This window comes from Neofelis nebulosa, chromosome 9 (genome assembly GCF_028018385.1).
Source record: "Neofelis nebulosa isolate mNeoNeb1 chromosome 9, mNeoNeb1.pri, whole genome shotgun sequence".
NCBI lineage: Eukaryota > Metazoa > Chordata > Mammalia > Carnivora > Felidae > Neofelis > Neofelis nebulosa.
The window spans coordinates 96057451-96076013 of NC_080790.1; the positions used below are offsets into that span (position 1 = coordinate 96057451).

Below are 18563 nucleotides of genomic sequence, written 5' to 3' on the forward strand. Positions count from 1 at the left end.
CTAGATATCTTGTTGTTTTTGGTGCAGTTGTAAATGGGATTGATTCCTTGATTTCTCTTTTTGCTGCTTCATTATTGGCATATAGAAATGCAACAGATTTCTGTACACTGATTTAATATCCTGTGACTTTGCAGAATTCATGTATAAGTTCTAGCAATTTTTTGGTGGAGTCTTTTGGATTTTCTACATAGAGCATCATGTCATCTGTTAATAGTGAAAGTTTGACTTCTTCCTTGCCAATTTGGATGCCTTTTATTTCTTTGTGTTGTCTGATTGCTGAGCCTAGGACTTCCAGTACTATGTTAAATAATAATGGTGACAGTAGACATTATTTATTTCTACTTTAATCTTTATTATTTCCCTTCTTCCACTGGCTTTAGGTTTTATTTTCTGTTCTTTTTTCTAGCTTATTTAGGCGTAAGGCTAAGTTGTATATTTGAGACTTTTCTTGCTTCTTGAGGTAGGCCTGTATTACAATAGACTTCCCTCTTAGAACTGCCTTTGCTGCATCCCAAAGGTTTTGGACTGTTGGGTTTTCATTTTCATTAGCTACCATGTGTTTTTTAAAATTTCTTCTTTAATATCCTGGTTAATCTGTTCATTCTTTAGTAGGATGTTCTTTAACCTCCATGTATTTGTGTTCTTTTCACATTTTTTCTTGTGGTTGACTTCAAGTTTCATAGTGTTGTGATCTGAAAATAAGCATGGTGTGATCTCAATCTTTTTGTACTTGTTGAGGGCTGAAATGTGACCCAGTATGTGATCTATTCTGGAGAATGTTCCATATGAACTTTAAAAAAATCTGTATTCTGTTGCTTTAGCATGAAATGTTCTGTATATATCTGTTAAGTCCATCTGGTCCAATGTGTCATTCAAAGCTATTATTTCCTTGTTGGTTTTCTGCTTAGATGATCTGTCCATTGCTCTAAGTAGGATGTTAAAGTCCCCTACTTTTATTACATTATTATCAATGATTTTATTTATGTTTGTTATTAATTGATATGTATTTGGGCACTTCCAAGTTGGGGGCATGAGACTTACAATTGCTAGATATTCTCGTTGAGTAGATGCCATAATTACGATATAGTGCCCTTCTTCAACTCTTGTTACAGCCTTTGGTTTAAAATCTCGTTTTTCTGGAGGCACCTGGGTGGCTCAGTTGGTTAAGCGTCCAACTTTGGCTCAGGTCATGATCTCATGGTTTGTGAGTTCTAGCCCCACGTCCGGCTCTGTGCTGACAGCTCAGAGTCTGGAGCCTGCTTTGGATTCTGTGTCTCATTCTGTCTCTGTCCACCCCCCTGCCCCTGCCTTGTGCTCTCTCTTTGTCTTTCAAAAATAAGTAAATATAAAATCTAGTTTTTCTGATATGAGTATGGCTATGCTGGCTTTCTTTTGATGCCCTTTAGCATAATAGATGGTTTTCCATTCCCTCACTTTCAATCTGCAGGTGTCTTTAGGTCTAAAGTGAGTCTCTTATAGGCAGCATATAGATCTTGTTTTTTGTCCATTCTGATATCCTATATCTTTTAATTGGGGAATTTATTCCATTTACATGTAAAGTGATTATTGACAGATATGAATTTGGTGCCATTGTTTTATGTGTAAAGTTGGTGTGTATGGTGATGTTCTCTGTTCCTTTCAAGACTTTGTTGCTTTTGGCCTTTCTTTCTCACTCAAAGAGTACCCTTTATATTTCTTGTAAGCCTGGTTTAGTGGTCACAAACTCCTTTAGTGTTTGTTTGGCTGGGAAACTCTTTATCTCTCCTTCTATTCTGAATGACAGCTTTGCTGGCTAAAGTATTCTTGGCTGTATATCTTTCCTATTCAACATATTCAGTATATCATGCCACTCCCTTCTGGCCTGCCAAGTTTCTGTGGAGAGATCTGCTTTGAACCTGGTTTTTCTTCCCTTGTAGGTTAAGGACTTTTTTCCCTTGCTGATTTTCAGGATTCTTTCCTCGTCTGTGTATTTTGTAAATTTTACTGCGATATGTCTTGGTGTTGGCCAGCTTTTATTGATTTTGGTGGGAGTTCTTTGTGCCTCTTGGATTTCAGTATCTGTTTCCTTCCCCAGATTAGGGAAGTTTTCAGCTATAATTTGCTCAAATAAACCTTCTGCCCCCTTTTCCCTCTCTTCTTCTTCTGGGACTCCTACGATATGAATGTTGATATGCTTTATGGAGTTGCTGAGTTCCCTAAATCTACATTTGTGGATCCACTACTTTTCTTTTCCTCTTATTTTCAGCTTTATTATTTTTCATAATTTTATCTTCTCAATCACTGATTTGTTCCTCTGCTTTGTCCATCTTGTTGTCATTTCATCCAGTTGGTTTTGCATCTCACTTATACCATTTTTACTTCAGCCTGACTAGCTTTTAGTTGTTTTATCTCTGCAATAAGGGATTGTCTAGTGTCTTCTGTGCTTTTCTCAAGCCCACCTAGTATCCTTATAATTGTTTTAAAATCTGATTCAGGCATATTACTTATATCTGCTTTGATTAAATCCCTGGCCATGACCTCTTGTTCTTTCCTTTGGGGTGATTGCCTCTATTCATGTCATTTTGTCTAAGTCACTGTTCTTTTATGTATTAGGAAAGCCTGTTATATTCCTGCTACTGAGAGTAATGGCTATAATTAAGAAGGGGTTCTATACTTTCCAGGGCCTGGCATTTTAGGAAGTGTTTCACAGTGTGTATTGTGTTTTGTCTGCTCTTTCCCTCAGGTCAGTCCTTTGCAGAATTTTCTCCTTACCTGAAGTGTGAAGTTATTGGACCCTATTTAGTTTATGATGTTTTAAGTAGGTGTGCTTTGATCTGCTTGTTAAAATAAGCCTGATCCTGGAGCACTCTATGGTCAGTAGACTTCATGCATGCAAGGGGTTTTGCTGTTCTTCTTGGGGAGGCGCCTGCTGCACTGGTTGTCAGGCTAACTTGCCCTAGTAAAGATGCACCTGCAGGGCACAGTGGGGTGAAGCTTGGTGTAAGTGGCTCCAGCCTCCATGGGAGGCGCTGTGTTGCTTACTGAGGTTGGTCAGTGCTGGTGGGCAGGAGATGAAAATGGCGTCACCCCACTCTCTTGTTCCTGAGCAGGTAGTTTGCACCTGCCGCTGTTCAGGAAGCCCTCATTGAAGAGCAAACCATCACCTGTCTTGTGTCCTTGGCTTCCATTAGATCGTGCCTTCACTCTGTCTGTGTCTGAGCTGTGTGCTGGCCAGGCAGCACAGTACCCCTGTGTTTTATCTCAGGCACCTGACTAGGTTTCAAAACTCCAAATTTTAGGTACATGGCATGGCACAGACCTATGCTTATCCTTTGGGGGAGCATCTCACCACACTGTGACTAGTGCTGATTAATCCCAGAAAAGCAGTTGCACAATCACGTGGTGTCTCAAAGCTGGCATCAGGGTTTGCTGTCCTTGGCTGGTGTCTCTGTTCCTATGCTAATGAACGGGGCAGCGCATTGGCGCCTGCCAGCTCTTTTGTCCCTTGAGAGTCTTGCTGCCTCTCCCAAATGCACTCCGGTAAGGGAAACTGTCTCTCCCAGTGTGACCCAGGAGATCCTCAAAGCACACGGTTTGCTCCCAGGCCTCTGCCCTCCTTTCCCACAGGAGCATCACTATGCCTGACAGGCTCTGCCCAGCAGTGGTGCAGACTTCTAAAACTTCAGACTTAGAGCCCTGCTGTATGTAAAAACTTGCCACTAATAATCAGCTGCTCTGGTTTTCTTAGTCAGTGGTGTTGGGGAAGTGTTTCTCTTGTGCAATCCCCTGGGTGCTGCTTTCTCTCTATCTCTTTCTCTCCTTTCAGAGATCAAGTTTCCCTCCCCTCTGCAGCACCATGATTCTTTTTTCCCTGGAATTAAGTTTCTGAAGCTCCTATTTTCCATGATGTGTTTTCTTTACTCCCTCTGTTCTCTCGACATTCAGGTTGATTTCTTGGGTGTTCAGAATGATTTGATATTTATCTAGCTGTGTTTGAGGGATGAAGCAAGCATAGGGCCCCCCTTCTGCTCCACCATCTTAACCAAGGCCCCATAACAAATTTTGAACTGTAGTCAGCGATATGCATGTTGAAATGTTTAAGGGTGAAATGAACTGATGTCTGCAGATTTCTTTGAAATTCATCAAAAATAAAATGTATTGAAAGAAGGAAAGATAAGGGTAGTTAGATGTGTAGTAAACAAATCTAGCAAATGCTAATGGTAGAATCTAGGAGGTAATATATGGGTATTCACTGTAAAACTATTTCAACATTTTTGTATGTGTGAAAATATTTGTAATAAAATTTTGGAACAAAATTGGAGTCAGACACCATTGTACCTTGTCATACTCTTCTTTGTCTTTGTTGATCTTTCTTTTTTAGAAAAAAAAAAAACTAATGTTTATTTATTCTTGAGAGAGAGACAGACAGACAGAGATTGGGGGCGGAGGCAGAGAGAGAGGGAGACACAGAATCTGTAGCAGGCTCCAGGCTCTGAGCTGTCAGCATAGAGCCTGATGCAGGGCTGGAACTCACAGACCGTGAGATCATGACCTGAGCCAAAGTCAGATACTCAACCAATTGAGCCACCCAGGCACCCTGTCTTTGTTCATCTTTCTTGAGATACAAGTCAGAATATTTGTTACATTGATATGTTGCAGTCTTGTAACACAGATTCCTTTATTCTGGAATTTGATGTGACATAACCACCATCTATGGAAATTTGTATATTGCCTAAACCTTTGTTACACTGTAATCTGCCTGTAACTGCATCCTGTTTCATGAACATTAAGGACAGTATTAAATCTCTGAACCTTGATATCAAAACCTAGAATCATTGCTAGCTAACTTTGTAACCCTGGGAAAATATCTCAGGTGTTCTGGGTCTCATCTTAATGCCTCATCTATGGAATGAAAGCATTTGTTGTAGTATTGAATACTTTTCCTTTGTGTTCACCCCTCAGACAGAAATATTCCTTAGAGCAGATACTCAAAAGGAAATACATTTTCCCTTTAGCTTTTTGTTTGTATTTTTGGAATCTTATATTAAATCAAAATTCTTAGTGCATATGTATAGGAGATTTGGTAATGTTACAAAGTCCACATAAGTGTGCACAAGGGGCTCTTGTTAACGTTGGTGTCTGTACTCACTGGTGTGCTGGTGAATGTTGAACAATTGGCTCTTAATAAAGGAAGGTAAGGTGGGAGGGAGAGAGGAAGAAAAGAAAGAAGGAAGGGAAAGTCAAGGAAAGGGAAAAGCCAAAAAAAGAAAAAAGAAAAGCTCTAAATTGACAGCATTTGCCAATTTCTGTGTTGTAAATATTCCCTTTGTCACCAGCACAACATCCCTGAACATGGAGCTGGGAAGAGGGGTGACACTTGGCTGCAGCTGGCTGCAGTGGTATGATGGCTGTCTTATAATCGGTTTTTGATTCATTGGGAAAGGTTCCCAGTTATATAGTGTTTATATAGCCAAATAGCATATCTGTGTACGTATGCATGGTCGTTATTTTGTGAAAAACTTATTCAGAATACAGAAGTTAATTTTAAGTTGCATCATGTTTTTTTCTGGCCCAATTATGGAAATGCTTTTTTTCCTCAGACAAGTTTGGTGTGCACAAAAATACCTGGCCCCGTAACTTTCAGAGGAAAATCTGAAATTGGTGCTGACTGGAAATGTCTATTATGTGGCTCTATAGTGATCTGAGCTGGTGTGGAGTTAAAGAGAGTCTTCTTTTTTTTTCCTTTTAGGCATTCTTGTTGCCTTCCTGTGACATAGCTGTAACAAGGAAGGTAGTTCAAGTGTACCGAAAGTGGATCCTCCAGGACAAACCTGTGTTCATGGAAGAACCAGATAAAAAAGACGTTGCCCAAGAAGATGCTGAGAAACTAGGATTTTTAGAGACTGACAGCAAAGAGGTAATATGTTATCACCAGTTATTTCAGCTGGGAATACACATATTATAGCAAAGTATACCTGGTCAGCCAAGGGGCCAGTCAGTAGGACACAGGCAGGTGGATCTCTTTTGTCATAGCTGATGCTCTCCAGTTGCCGAGTTCCCTGAGGACCCGTTTCAGTGAGGCTGCTGCTGTGCTCTGTTCAAGGTCATCTCCTAACCCTCAGGCTAAGTCCATGTGTATATCTCAGCTTCATTATTCAGTATTGCTCGGAGCTGTTTTATAAACCATCGTATTTTACGGGTCTCTGTATGAGACTGAAAATGTCACTGCCTAAGTATTGACGTGTTTAAATAAATAGCATATGAGAAACTCAATTTAGAATGATTGGGCAGCCTTTTCTCGTGCAGTGGACTGTTCTACAGCAGTTAGGATGTTAACACACTTACAAGGACTAACCCAATAATGAGTGTTGTCTCCTCCATAAATAAGCCTCACTACAGGGCTGGCTGCTGTCTTCAGAGTGGGTGCTATGTGAATGGAACTTTTAGTCCTGGTTAGGTAACGCTAGTAGCTGGAGAAATCTAAAATGAAACAGTGGGACCTCTTCCTGAGACACAAAAGAAACTTAATACCATATTTATATATCTGGCATGCTATTTTGAAATCTAGTCTGATAAATTATTTCTAAAAGTGGGTGTTTGTTGTTGCAATTAACAACAAACATTTAAAAATATTTGCGGCCGAAGGCATATCACTTTTAAATATCTATATTAATTCCATAGTTTTAATTTTTCAATATTGGTGAAATCATTTTAATAACTAGTCATGAGGCCAAAACAAATAGATAGACAAATGGAATTTATCACACATTTTAAAGGTCTGTGTTACAGGCTCGTTCAGTCTGGACCTTTATTTATTCAGCATATACTAAATGCTAGGCACTGTTTTAGTTAGGTACTGGAGGTGGCGAACAAAATGGAAAACATCTTGCCCTACTAAAACCTACATTCTCATGAATTTTGGTGAGTGTAAGGAATTAAATATGCGAACATGTGCTTCTTCCCCCTCTGTTAACTGATTTTTATCTTCTGAAGACCTCGTCGGAAAGTTCCCATCATAAGCGCTCTTCCAGTTGGGGACGCACATACTCCTTCACGAGTGCAGTGAGCAGAGGCTGTGTGACAGAAGAGGAAAATAAGAACGTGAAAGCCGGGGCCCAGGCTATGCTGCAGGTATGCATCTGGCAGGAGACATAAAGGCCCCCAGTTGGAGTCCACTGAACATTTGTTTATTGCGATAGTGACATATAAAGTATGGTGATATATTTAGCCATCTGTCAGTAAACCGCTCTCAAGTTCTCTGAGTTTTCTTCCTGATTTCTTACCTTCAGTTTGTACAGATCTTTCTCTAGTCAAAGGAGACCTGCGAGTGGGTTGCAGTTTCTTCAGAGGGATTGTTATGCAGTGAAATGGCTGAGATCTCAATCTGAAAAAAAATATTTTCTGAACACATATGGGTAGTTAGTCAGTGACCTGGACTCTAATTTGAAAGATAATCATGATGATTATATAGTCTTAAAAGGAATATTATTCTTAAAAATTGCCTGTTTATGAAGAATGATAAAAAAATGCTCCAGTTTTTAGATATTTATCTGAATGGATATATAACCAAAAGAACAAATGCCATTTGGGAACATTGGAAAGAGAAACTTTGGCTGATCACTTAATCTTATCCCAGACCTCAGGATTTTATCTCAGAAATGGGGATGAGGAGATTACCTCTTGGGTCCATCTAGGGTAAAGATTGTTAGGAGTATAAGTGAAAACACAGAGTGCCTCCGTTTCCTCTGCTCCCTGGTGCCTCATCCTCCCCACCCCCCATACTCACCTTTCTAGTTGTGTCCAGTTAGGCCTCCCACACAGAGGCCAGGCATGAGGTCTGGTGATGGCACGGGCATGGATTGTGTGTTGCCGGGTTTTTGCTGACACTGCTTCTGTCATCTGTCTCTTGATAGGATTTCTTATCATGATACCCTTTTTGCTTCAAATTCATTAGCAGTTTACTATAACTATTGAATTTTCTCATTTTTCAGTGAAAATCACCAAATAATTTTAAATTAACTAAAAAAAAAAAAAACAAGATGATTTTACTTGAGTAGCTTCAAAGAGCTTTGGTGCCAGTCGGTAGTATAATCTGTGCCCCCCCTCCTCTTCCCCCCTCTGCCAGCAGAGAAGTATGTGTAGGAGTCCCTTCCCTGTGTCCCTTGTTAGCCCTTGTCCTCCAAGTAGGTTGCCATTTGCTGTCATTAGCCATTCCACTGCCAGTGTCTCCCTAGGTTCAGAAGAGTGTTAATTTGTTTTCTGAAAGGCTAAGTTACATCTACTTGGCTGAACCAAGAAACAAAAATTCCACTTGATTATAGCACAATAATTTTTAAAATGTTTAGTTTGGATTATAGTAGCTATTTTTTTTTTTATAGTAGCTATTTTTGTTCTCTTTGTGTCCAACATTTTTGCTCCTTTACTTGCTTTGTTAGGAAAAAATGGCCAAATGGCAGGTTTGATAAGATCATCTTCTTCTGCAGTTGCTGTTTACAACTACAATTTGAACATATTAATTTTTTTTTTTATTTTTTTAAGTTTATGTATTTATTTTTGAGAGAGAGCATGAGCAGGGGAGGGGCAGAGAGAGAGGGAGAATGAGAACCCAAGCAGGCTCCACACTGTTGGCAAAGAGTCCGACGCAGGGCTCCATCTCACGAAAAGTGAGATCATGACCTGAGCTGAAACCGAGAGTTGGATGCTTAACCAACAGAGCTACCCAGGTGCCCCTTTTTTCTTTATTTTTACCTTAACCAATACTAACATGGTAGTAAGAAATATTCATGGACCTGGCATTTTGATCTTTTTTAAAAAATAAAATGAAAGAAGTGTATAACATATGAAGACTCCTCACTTTTACTTGGGAATATGCAAAGTTTCAAATTCAAATCGAGAAGCCAAATACATTGAGTTAAAAGGATCTGTCTTGTAATGGATCATCTATGATGTACTTCAAAAAAGACAGCCACTAAAATTACACTAAAACCACTATAGTTGGTTAGTCAGAAACTTCTTTGTTTTCCTTTTCCCCACTTAAGGGCTAGTAAATTATTTGCAATTGCTGTTATCATCCATTATCAACTTTTATAGTGCTTATTTAGTAATCTTTCTAAAAAATTGGGTCATAACACCTTTCTAATCTTGCATAAGATAATCTTATAGGTTCTCAACATTTTAGTTCACCCACTTGACTTTTGAGCGCGTTTATTTTAATCTCTCTAGTCAGTTTGTACATCCATTTTGAGATGTTGTGTTAATGAGTTTCATCTACAGGTGAGCCAGAGAAGTAGATCCTTTGAGTTTGTACTGTTGAATACAAAGGAGACTTAAAAAGCATAGGATCTAGATAGATGGTACACATTCATCTATCCAGTCATCACCAGACTGACAACTCAGAATCTCCTGCATTGAGGGGTCACTGGTGTCATCTTTGTCAGCGGTAACACAGTGTTATATTCCTGTAGTGCCCCAAGCAGTAACTTACTGCATAACAGCCTAGATGCATGCTTCTCACAGTTTTCTACTGAAATACCACTGACAGAAGGGGACAGTGAACTGGAATCCTAAAGGTCTGAGGCAGAGTATAGAGTGGTTGGCTGATTAAATTTTTTAAGACCTGTTTTTATTGTGAGAACTCACTTAGGTTTTATATCTTACTACCTATTAAGTTCTCATATTAAAAACATATGCACCAAGAAGCTATGCAGTGTCGATCACGTGGCTTTGGCCATTTCCTGGCTCCCTAGAGCCCCTGGAGGTCTGCACCTCTGTTGGATGCTGCTGGCCATGCTTACTGCCAGCGGAGTTTATGTTCTGGGAGGTCCAACAACAATCAGATGTTTTTCTCCAGCCACTGGCCAATCACTGCTCGTCTTCCTCTCCCCCTCCCCCACCTCCAAATGTCTCACCCAGAGGTAGTGAGCCTACCTTGTCTTTTCCCCCTTTTCCCATGAAGGAATGTCAAAAAGAAGCCTTCAAAACCTTTTCCGATTCATACGTTTTCTAAAGTTGCGATGTTAATATGCATTAATAATTTTTTTCTAAGGAAAGGTCTTTCAGGGGTCTCAGTTGTTTAAGTGATTCTAAGAGAAGCATTTTAAAAAATCTTGAGTATGTGTTGGTACCACTTGCCTTAATTGAAATAACTCAAAGGTGACTCATTGGTAGAGGAAAATTAATAGCATTAAGAAAAATTTGTTCAGATTCATATGTTTAATTACACTTTCTAATGTAAAATTTGTTGATTTCAAGGTATTTTTGACAAATGCTGCAAATGTCTTTTTGCTGGAACCATGTGCTGAGGTTCCCATGCTCTTGAAAGAACAAGTCGATGCCTGTAAAGCTGTTTTGATTATTTTTAGGCGTATGATAATGGAGCTTACAATGAATAAAAAGACATGGTAAGTTTATTTCAAATTAATATTGTAAAACAGATGTTTTTGTTTTTCAAAATAATAATTAAAATGTTAAGACCTCCATTTATTAAATGGCTTTACAAAGTTGACAATAAGATGATAGTCTTTGGTTACAGTTTCTGTGAATTATGAAGAAGGTAAGTATCCAGTACTTTGATAGTTTATTTATTTCTATTATTAGTTTTAAAAATATTCCTGAATTAAAAGTAGTCATATTACTTAATAGTAGATTTTTCCATTTTAAACTGTCATTAGACTGTTTTGTGGAGAAACAATATAACTGGTGTTTTATAAAAACATTTTTTGTAAGCCTAGGAAAGGTTTTTAATTGCTCTGAAATGTTGTTAACTTATTTTTATTGCTTCAAATTTGAAGTTTTAAACTCACTTTGGAAAAAACAATTATTTTAAATGACAGCTTGTCAGAATGAGTGAATAAATAATGCAGTCAGAAATACAGTGGCGTCATGAAAATGTGCTTATGTGAAGTGTTTTCATTTTCATCCTTTGTTTTTGTTTGGTGTCTGTGTGTTTATAATGTCCCTAAAAACATTGCCTGTTTTAAAAACAGTGCCTTAGGTTTTTCCCAGGCCCTTGTCCCACAGTGAATGTATCACCCCAGCTTAGGAGGGGGTTTCAGAGTCCCCTTTCTTCGTGTCTCTTAGTTCTGGTTGTAAAATGTCTCTCTGATCTGTCCTTTGCGTGTTCCTCCCCTCCAGCCCTGCCCAGGAACAGCCTGGCTGTGGTCAGTGTCACTGTCAGTGACTTTTGGCTTCTGTGCTCAGTCCACGGAGGCCACTGCAGACCAGCACTGGTGCCCACTTCCCTCATGGAAATCCTCAGTGGGGCCCTGTGACCAAGCCTGTCTGATGCTTTTTCTGGGTGGCCTTGAGTCAGTGCCAGGGGTACTTTGGAAAGGTCTGTGTGCAGTTGGTGGAAAGCATAGAAATGAGACAGGACTTAGCTGACAGGGGTCTCTAGGGCTCCAGAGTCCAGTCCTTTTCTTTCTCAGTGAGGGAAGGGTGGGCCTAGAGAAATCCCATCATGCAGAAGGTTCACTAATACAGAGACCATGGGAATCAAAATGATTATTTCAAGGCATAAATTCCTCAAAATTCCTCAAAATTCCTGCTTCCTCAAGAAGCAGTTGTTGAAGCTGGAAATACTACTGTGATGAACAGTATGACTTAAACAAAGTTAAATTCTGTGTCAGTAACATTGAGAGTAATGAGAAATGCTGGTATGCTGTCAACAGAACCATCTGCTCCACGATAGCACAGTTACAGCAATAGTATTTTTGATGGCTTTTTTTCTTTGAAAACGATGAGTTCAGTATATCTTAGTACCAGTAGTATTTTGATTGTCTTGATAATTTTTTTTTTTTTTGGTAGAAATTCTGAGATAAAGTTAAGCAATTCTTCTCTGATCTTTAATAATTCAGAAATTTGCAGGTTAAAGTATTTTAAAAAAACCAATTTATAGAAATAGATGAAAATACCAAAAAATAATCAGTAGAACATAAAAAGTGTGACCTGTTTCCCTAGCAGATTTCCTTATGTATTTTAGTGCCAGACAATGCCTGAATTCCCTTCCTCCCTTCTTTCATCCAGTAAATAACTACTAAGGTTCTGCTGTGAGGACATAGGGCGAACTGAACAGACAGTGTTCCTGCCCTTGTGAGGTTTCTGTCCTCAGACTGAGAGACATAATGAACAAAGAAGCAATTTCAGTGGTATTAAGCACTAAGAACAGTGAAGCTGGCCAAGGGGACAGAGTGGAGGGTGGGGGAGTGTTTTTCACCAGGTGCCTGGGAAGGCCTAAATGAGCAGTGCCCTGATGGAAGGGAGGGATGAGCCACTGGGAGTTCTGAGGGAAGGGCTCCCTAAGGAAGGAACAGCAGGTTGAAAGTGTGGTGTCTTGTAGGCCAGTGTGGTGGAACAGAGAAAGGAGAGGGAGAGTGGGAGGGAGTGTGATGGGGGCCAGCCAGAGCCAGGTTGTGGGGCCTGGCAGACCACAGGAGGAACCCTGGCTACTCCTCTATGTATATAAGGGTACGACACAATCCAGTTTATGTTTCCAGAAGATTTCTCTGACTTCCTCTGGAGGAGAGAATGCGGTGGGGCACAAAATTTGTGGCCATAGCTGCTGGCAGCTTAAACTAGGGTTGTAGCCAGGGAAGTGCCAAGAAGTGGAAGTGACAGTGAGCAGCGTTGTGTGAATGGGTAACAGTACCACATGTGTGAGAAGATGGGGACGAAGTAAGTCCTAAAGAGCGCAGGAAACCCTATTTATTCTTCAGGGCAGGGACAGCGCACACGCATGATTTCACATGCTTCCAGAGAAGTTTTATACTCGTGGAGTTCTCCTTTGAGGAGGAGAGACCAAAAGTCAGTGTTTCACAAAATAAAAAAAAAAAACAACAAAAACAAAACAAAACAGAAAAAACCCAAACTTAAAACTGTCAAAACTGTTAGGAAATGTTTTTTCCAAACTGGAGACAATTTTTTCACCCTCATTTTCTTCCAGAAGACTCTGTGTGGGAATTTCATGGCTTGCCAGGTTTTCATGGGTTCAGAAATTAAATTAACCCTGTGTCTTTGTCAGTCATTGCTTTGGTCAGATTTGCATTTTTTTGATAGCAGTTCCCATGACTGAGGTTTTATTTGAAAATTATGTCTCTTGTTCTCTTCATGTTCATAGGATGGATATGTAACCATTCATGTGGAAAGGATTGTTTTTTGTTGTCTTAAGCATCGCATAAATGTGAGCAGGCATTGGTGACACCAGGGCCTGTGACAGGGGCCTGGGTACCCTGAATATGGTGAGGGTCATGCTGCCCCCAGCTCTGCACCATTTCTTCCCTCATTCTCCTCTAAGCTGTCTACTCCACACACATGTGCCCAAGATCTCCCATGGCTTGCCAGCTCTTCTTATTCCATCTAGAACCCGTAGACAGCATGCAGCACAGGCAAATACTAGAGCAGAGTTATGAATGTATACCAATGGATAACTCTGGGACGAAAACCAAATGGTTAGCTACAAATACGTCAGGAAACCCTTAGAGGTCATTGTACCATGAGAAGCTTAATGAGATTCGACGTCATGTTAAGGGAAAACACTGTCTCAATATGTGGGGTATGCGAAAAGTATAAAGTAACTATGATTTGGAGATCCATTCATTTGACCTAGACTAGATTACTTTGTCCAGTTCCTGATTTTATCACTAAAGAGCATGTAGACCAAGGAGAAAGTTATAAAGGTGAACAGGCAGTTAGTGTATAAGACCTCGAAGGAGAAGTTAAAAGGGGTGATTCCCCTCAGAACAAAAGGACCTCCCTTATATACAAAAGATACAGTGTTCTTGGTTTGTAGAGAATTGAAGAAAAGAAAAAGTGAGCAAACACGCTAATATGAAGAGTATAACTTAGCTGTGAGAAAGAAAAATACCTTTTGGCTGTTCTGAAGAACTTATTGCTGTTACCCTAATTAGCAGTGTTATTTGGTGTCTTCATGCCCTGTGTTGCAGACTCAGCATCTTCCAGGCACAAAGCTCCATGCCTCATAGTGAACAACAGTGACCTTTCCAAACCCCCCTACCTGTGAGTTCCTCTGGAGTTTAGTCATAGTATGATACTGACTGCATATCTCCCCAGAATGAGGACCAGAATGTCCATTTTATTTCCTACCACAAAGATAGATATGGAGACCTCACAGGTTAAGTAAAAGAATGGATGGGAAAACTTAAGGGTGCTGCGTAAGTTCACATGGGCATAGCTATTCACTGAACACCTTTAACAGACTGGTGTAGTTGGAGAAACAGTCTTGCCTCCCTGTCTGACAGGGATAAAATCAGGCTAGGATGATACCTGTTTTATCCTGCCAATCAATGTGGGCACAGGACACATATTTTTAGAACTGTTGTAACATAAGGTGGTTTGTTTTAATAAAAAATGGTATTCGTTATAAAGTTGGCATTCAGATTGTTAATACTTCTACTCTGATTACCAATGTTGCTGAATTCTTAAGAGAATTTCTTGTACCTATAAATGAAAGTGCTTTGGAGACATGATTAATAATATGAGCTTTTATTTTGGGTGGCCCAGGGAACAGATGTTGCAAATACTACTCAGGATAACAGAAGCTGTCATGCAGAAGCCAAAGGATAAACAAATAAAGGACTTGTTTGCCCAGAGCTTGGCAGGGTTACTGTTTAGGGTAAGTCTTCTTTATTAAAACACTGCAAATGTAAGAAATGAATCATATTTTACAGCAAAATAATTTTAATCATTGAAAATTTTAAGAGTAACATTAAACTAAACTTCTAGAAATTTTCCTTCTTAGCTTTGTCTTGAAGGTTGTAATCTATTTTTTACAATTAGAACTAGGTTTCTTTTAGGCCTTCCCACCTGTCTGCCATCTACTTCTTTTGATTTGTTGAGGTTGGTAGAAATTAGGAAGATAACAAGAGCTGATGTCCTTGGTCGAGGGCCAGGTAGATTTGAGGAAGTAAAGGGTAAATGGAAGCATGGGAATGGGGATAAGGTCAGGGAGTGGTTCAGGCTAGACATAAAACTGTGAGAGCTGTTGGTATGTTGGACTATGTGTTTAAAGTCACAGGACTGGGTAGGGTCACCATGGAGAGAGTAGGTGTCCTAGAGAGGAAAGAGCCATCCATCTCCATGATTGGTGGAGGAGAGGAGGCAGCCAAAGATGCTGAGAAAGGGTGGCCATGGAGCTGGGAGGGAAACTAGCAGAGTATGTGTCTGGATGCCTGGAGATAAGTATTGAGTAAGAGAAGAATGACCAGTTCACCATTGGTTTTGACAAGATGTTGGTGGTTGTAAATGTTCTAGGGGAATGAGGCCCACTTAGAGTGGATGGAGGAGAAAATGAGACCTGGGCAATAGAGGTAGCAAGTATAGTCAGGACTTTGCAGAGGTGGAAGGGAGGAGGAAAAGGAGAGCCAGCTGAGTGGGCAGCATACATGGAGGACAAGGTTTAAGGTGTGTGGTTTTGAAGTCTGTTTGCTTGCCAGTGGGCATCGTCCAGTGAGGACAGCCTTGGAGGGAGAGAGAGGAGAACTACAGAAGTGAAGTTCTGAATGAGGTGAACAGGGCCTTAGGTGGGAGCAGAGAGCCAAGGAAATGGGTGTTTCTTACATCTCACAGGGTGAGAAGGGTCAAGAATGCGAGTAGTCTGACATCACCCTCAGGGGAAGAAAAGAGGCAGATGATGAACTAATTGCATAAGAAATGGAAGTTTTAAAGGTCCTGAGGGTGGTAGACTATTGCAACATTGCTTTAGAAAGCACTAGTATTTATGGGATGCTCAGAATTTATGAAGCATTTCTAAAAGAGAACAGTGTGAAAAGACTGGAAAACTGTGATGTTCTATATAAATAAAGGCATTCATACAATAGATGGGCCTGCTTTGAATAAGTAGGAGATAGCATTGTGGATCATGAGCTGGAAGTGATAGATGCAAGGAGGAGAAGTCAACCTCCCTCCTCAGTTGACTCAAAGGTGGATTTGGAGATGTATACAAAGAGCATATCTAGAAAAAGGTAGGATATGGCGGTGAAGGTGGCACAAAGAGAAACTAGTTCTTTAAATAAAGTTATGTATTCCTATTGTTAACACAGGAGAACCCAACTGTTCATATTAATTTTTAGTAGTTTAATAGGATTGAATGATTTTGGCTTGATGAGAAATACATGAGAGGCTGCAGAAATAATTGGCATGTCCTCACTTGCCTTCAGAATAGGATAATCACTCTTATTCTGATTGCCTTGCTTAGTTATTAGATATATGAAGTGGTCTACCCATTCTTTTGTGTGTATTCAACATTGCCTCAGGCGTGGTGCAGACCATTTGCTTTGCTGCCCGTCTGGATGTACAAACACTCTGCTCACTTTGCTGTAACTCTCATGGAGAGTTTCACTGTCGGCACCTTCTTCTCGGTCTCCCAGCCCTGATAGGACTGGAGCTGCCAAGTGATGTGGGCAGAAGTCAGGCTTAGGGTAGTGAGTGCTTGGGCCTCATTCCTCACCAGTTGCCTGGCCCTGCATCTATTGGTTGTGTTGGAATTGGAGCAAGAGCTTGTCACTGAATTAAGCAAGAATCTATCGTGGAATTCTACTTTTTGTTTGTTTGATTAGTTTTGATTTGGGAGAAAAATCTCCCTTATTAATGGAGGATCTTGTCAGATCTTGAAAATTAGTTTTAAGTCCATGATTGTTAATGATTTTGATGACATCATTATTATTTTGGCCATGGATCAGGAAGAATGTTTAAATTAAGAAGCAGCCATAAAATAGTGGAGAGAAGAAGAGCTTTTTGGAGGTAGACACAGAGTACCGAGTCTGGTACTTCCTGGCTGTGTGGCCTTAAGCAAATCACTTTGCCTTTCTGAGTCTCTTCCCTAATCTGTCACAGTCAGGAAAGGACAGGGTTGTCCTAAGAATCAGAGCAGGTTCATCTGGGATTTATGATCATCTGTTGACCTCCCAAGCCCTTTGTGGGATCCAAGGGAGGAGAAAAATGTGAAAGGTCTGGACAGCTCTACCAGGCAATGAAGTGGGCATCATCTTAATTCCATTCTAAAATTAAATGTGCCATCAAATTATTATTTGTTCACTTATGTAGACGTCTACAATAGCCAGATGCTTGATTTTAAAAATTTGAATAAGGAAAGTATTAAAGGGGACAGGAAATTTTGAGTTGCCATTATCCTTTTATCTTTTTCAAATTTTTCCTCTAACATATAGTTTTTTCTCTATCAGTAGATAACTTGGGTTGGTACAGTTCCTTCAAATGAGTTAAGTTTTATTTAGATATTTACCAAATAATGGTGTTTGTCAGAAATGATGTTTTAACCTGTTATAAGTGCTAAACAGGGCCTTATGCTTGAAGGTCTTGAAGTATATCAGGAAACTTGGACCATGCTCCTTCTACTAGAAGTAGTATAGTATTTAAGATTACATAGTCCCCCGAGTGTGGTGAGTAGAGAAATGTAACAAGTGGTTGGCCAGGAAATGTATGTAAGAAAAGGAGTGGCTTATGAACACATGTATTTTTTTACATAGTTTGATAAAACATGAATTTCAGCACTGGAAGAACTTTGGAGATGCTCTTATTCGGTTTTTTGCTTTTTATGAGAAAGAAAATGACTCCAGAAAAGCCAAGTAAATAGCCCAGGTCACAAATCAAGTTAGTGACAGAACCCAGAGTCTGGGGCTCTGCCTTTCCCTCCTCCTCTTCGAAAAGGGTAACTTATTCAAAGGGCACCCTGCCTTCGTGCACACAGGTGCCACCCCTTACCCACACACTGTATGTTACTGTTTTGCTCTGGGTTCAAGTGTTGTCAGCAGAGACTTATGATGGGGACGATTCACCAGGTCTGTGTATACATGTTTGTGAGATTTGCTAAGATGAATTTTATAAGCTGTGGGAAGTCACTGTTCTGTGCTTGTTTTATAATTAGTCAATAAAGTGAAGCCAATGCAAGATTCCCAATACAGGGCGTCTTTTACCACACAAAAACTCTGCTTTTAATCTGAAGCTAGTGCTGTAACCAGACGTGAGACTGAGTGCTGGTAACATTGCCAGTTTCTCCTTCTTCCCCTTACTCTGCTAAGATTATCTTTTTGAGCTACTATTTATTAATTTTATTGTGTATATGCACTTTATGGTAATGCCCTCAAACTCATTTTGAAAAAAGGAGTGTAAAATTGAATAAACAGAAGATGGCATTGTAATCATAATAAATAATACTTTAAAAATATTAGTAATAATGAATGATAAAATTATTTATTTTTTCTTTTGCACTGTTCTTAATTTTAAAAAATTCATCCATCTTAGAATCAGATTGTAAGTATGAAAATTTAAAACCTTGTTCTCAATATATTTAATGATTTTAGCTCAACTTTCACATTTTTCCCCCTTTAAAAAGTATGGTAAACATGAATTGAAACATAGAGAAAAAGTACATTGCATAAGGAGTCACTTTAAATATGATTTTTCAAGTGGTCAAAACAGGCCTGCATAATTACAGACTATTTTCTAGTTCTCAGAGTTTTCCTGAGATTTCCTTAACTTTTTTTCTTAATGTTTATTTTTGAGAGAGAGAGAGAGACAGAGTGTCAGAGCACAAACAGGGGAGGGGCAGAGAG

General features: G+C 39.7%; 1 protein-coding gene across 1 annotated transcript in view; it reads left to right on the forward strand.

Annotated features, from left to right (window-relative positions):
* RALGAPA2 (Ral GTPase activating protein catalytic subunit alpha 2) overlaps nucleotides 1-18563 on the forward strand; it is a 324808-nt gene that overhangs the window by 95874 nt on the left and 210371 nt on the right. Inside the window, exons 11-14 of the mRNA XM_058684743.1 lie at nucleotides 5729-5896; nucleotides 6973-7110; nucleotides 10231-10379; nucleotides 14497-14608. Of these exons, the coding sequence (XP_058540726.1) occupies nucleotides 5729-5896; nucleotides 6973-7110; nucleotides 10231-10379; nucleotides 14497-14608 (567 nt within the window). The remainder of the gene's footprint in view (nucleotides 1-5728; nucleotides 5897-6972; nucleotides 7111-10230; nucleotides 10380-14496; nucleotides 14609-18563) is intronic.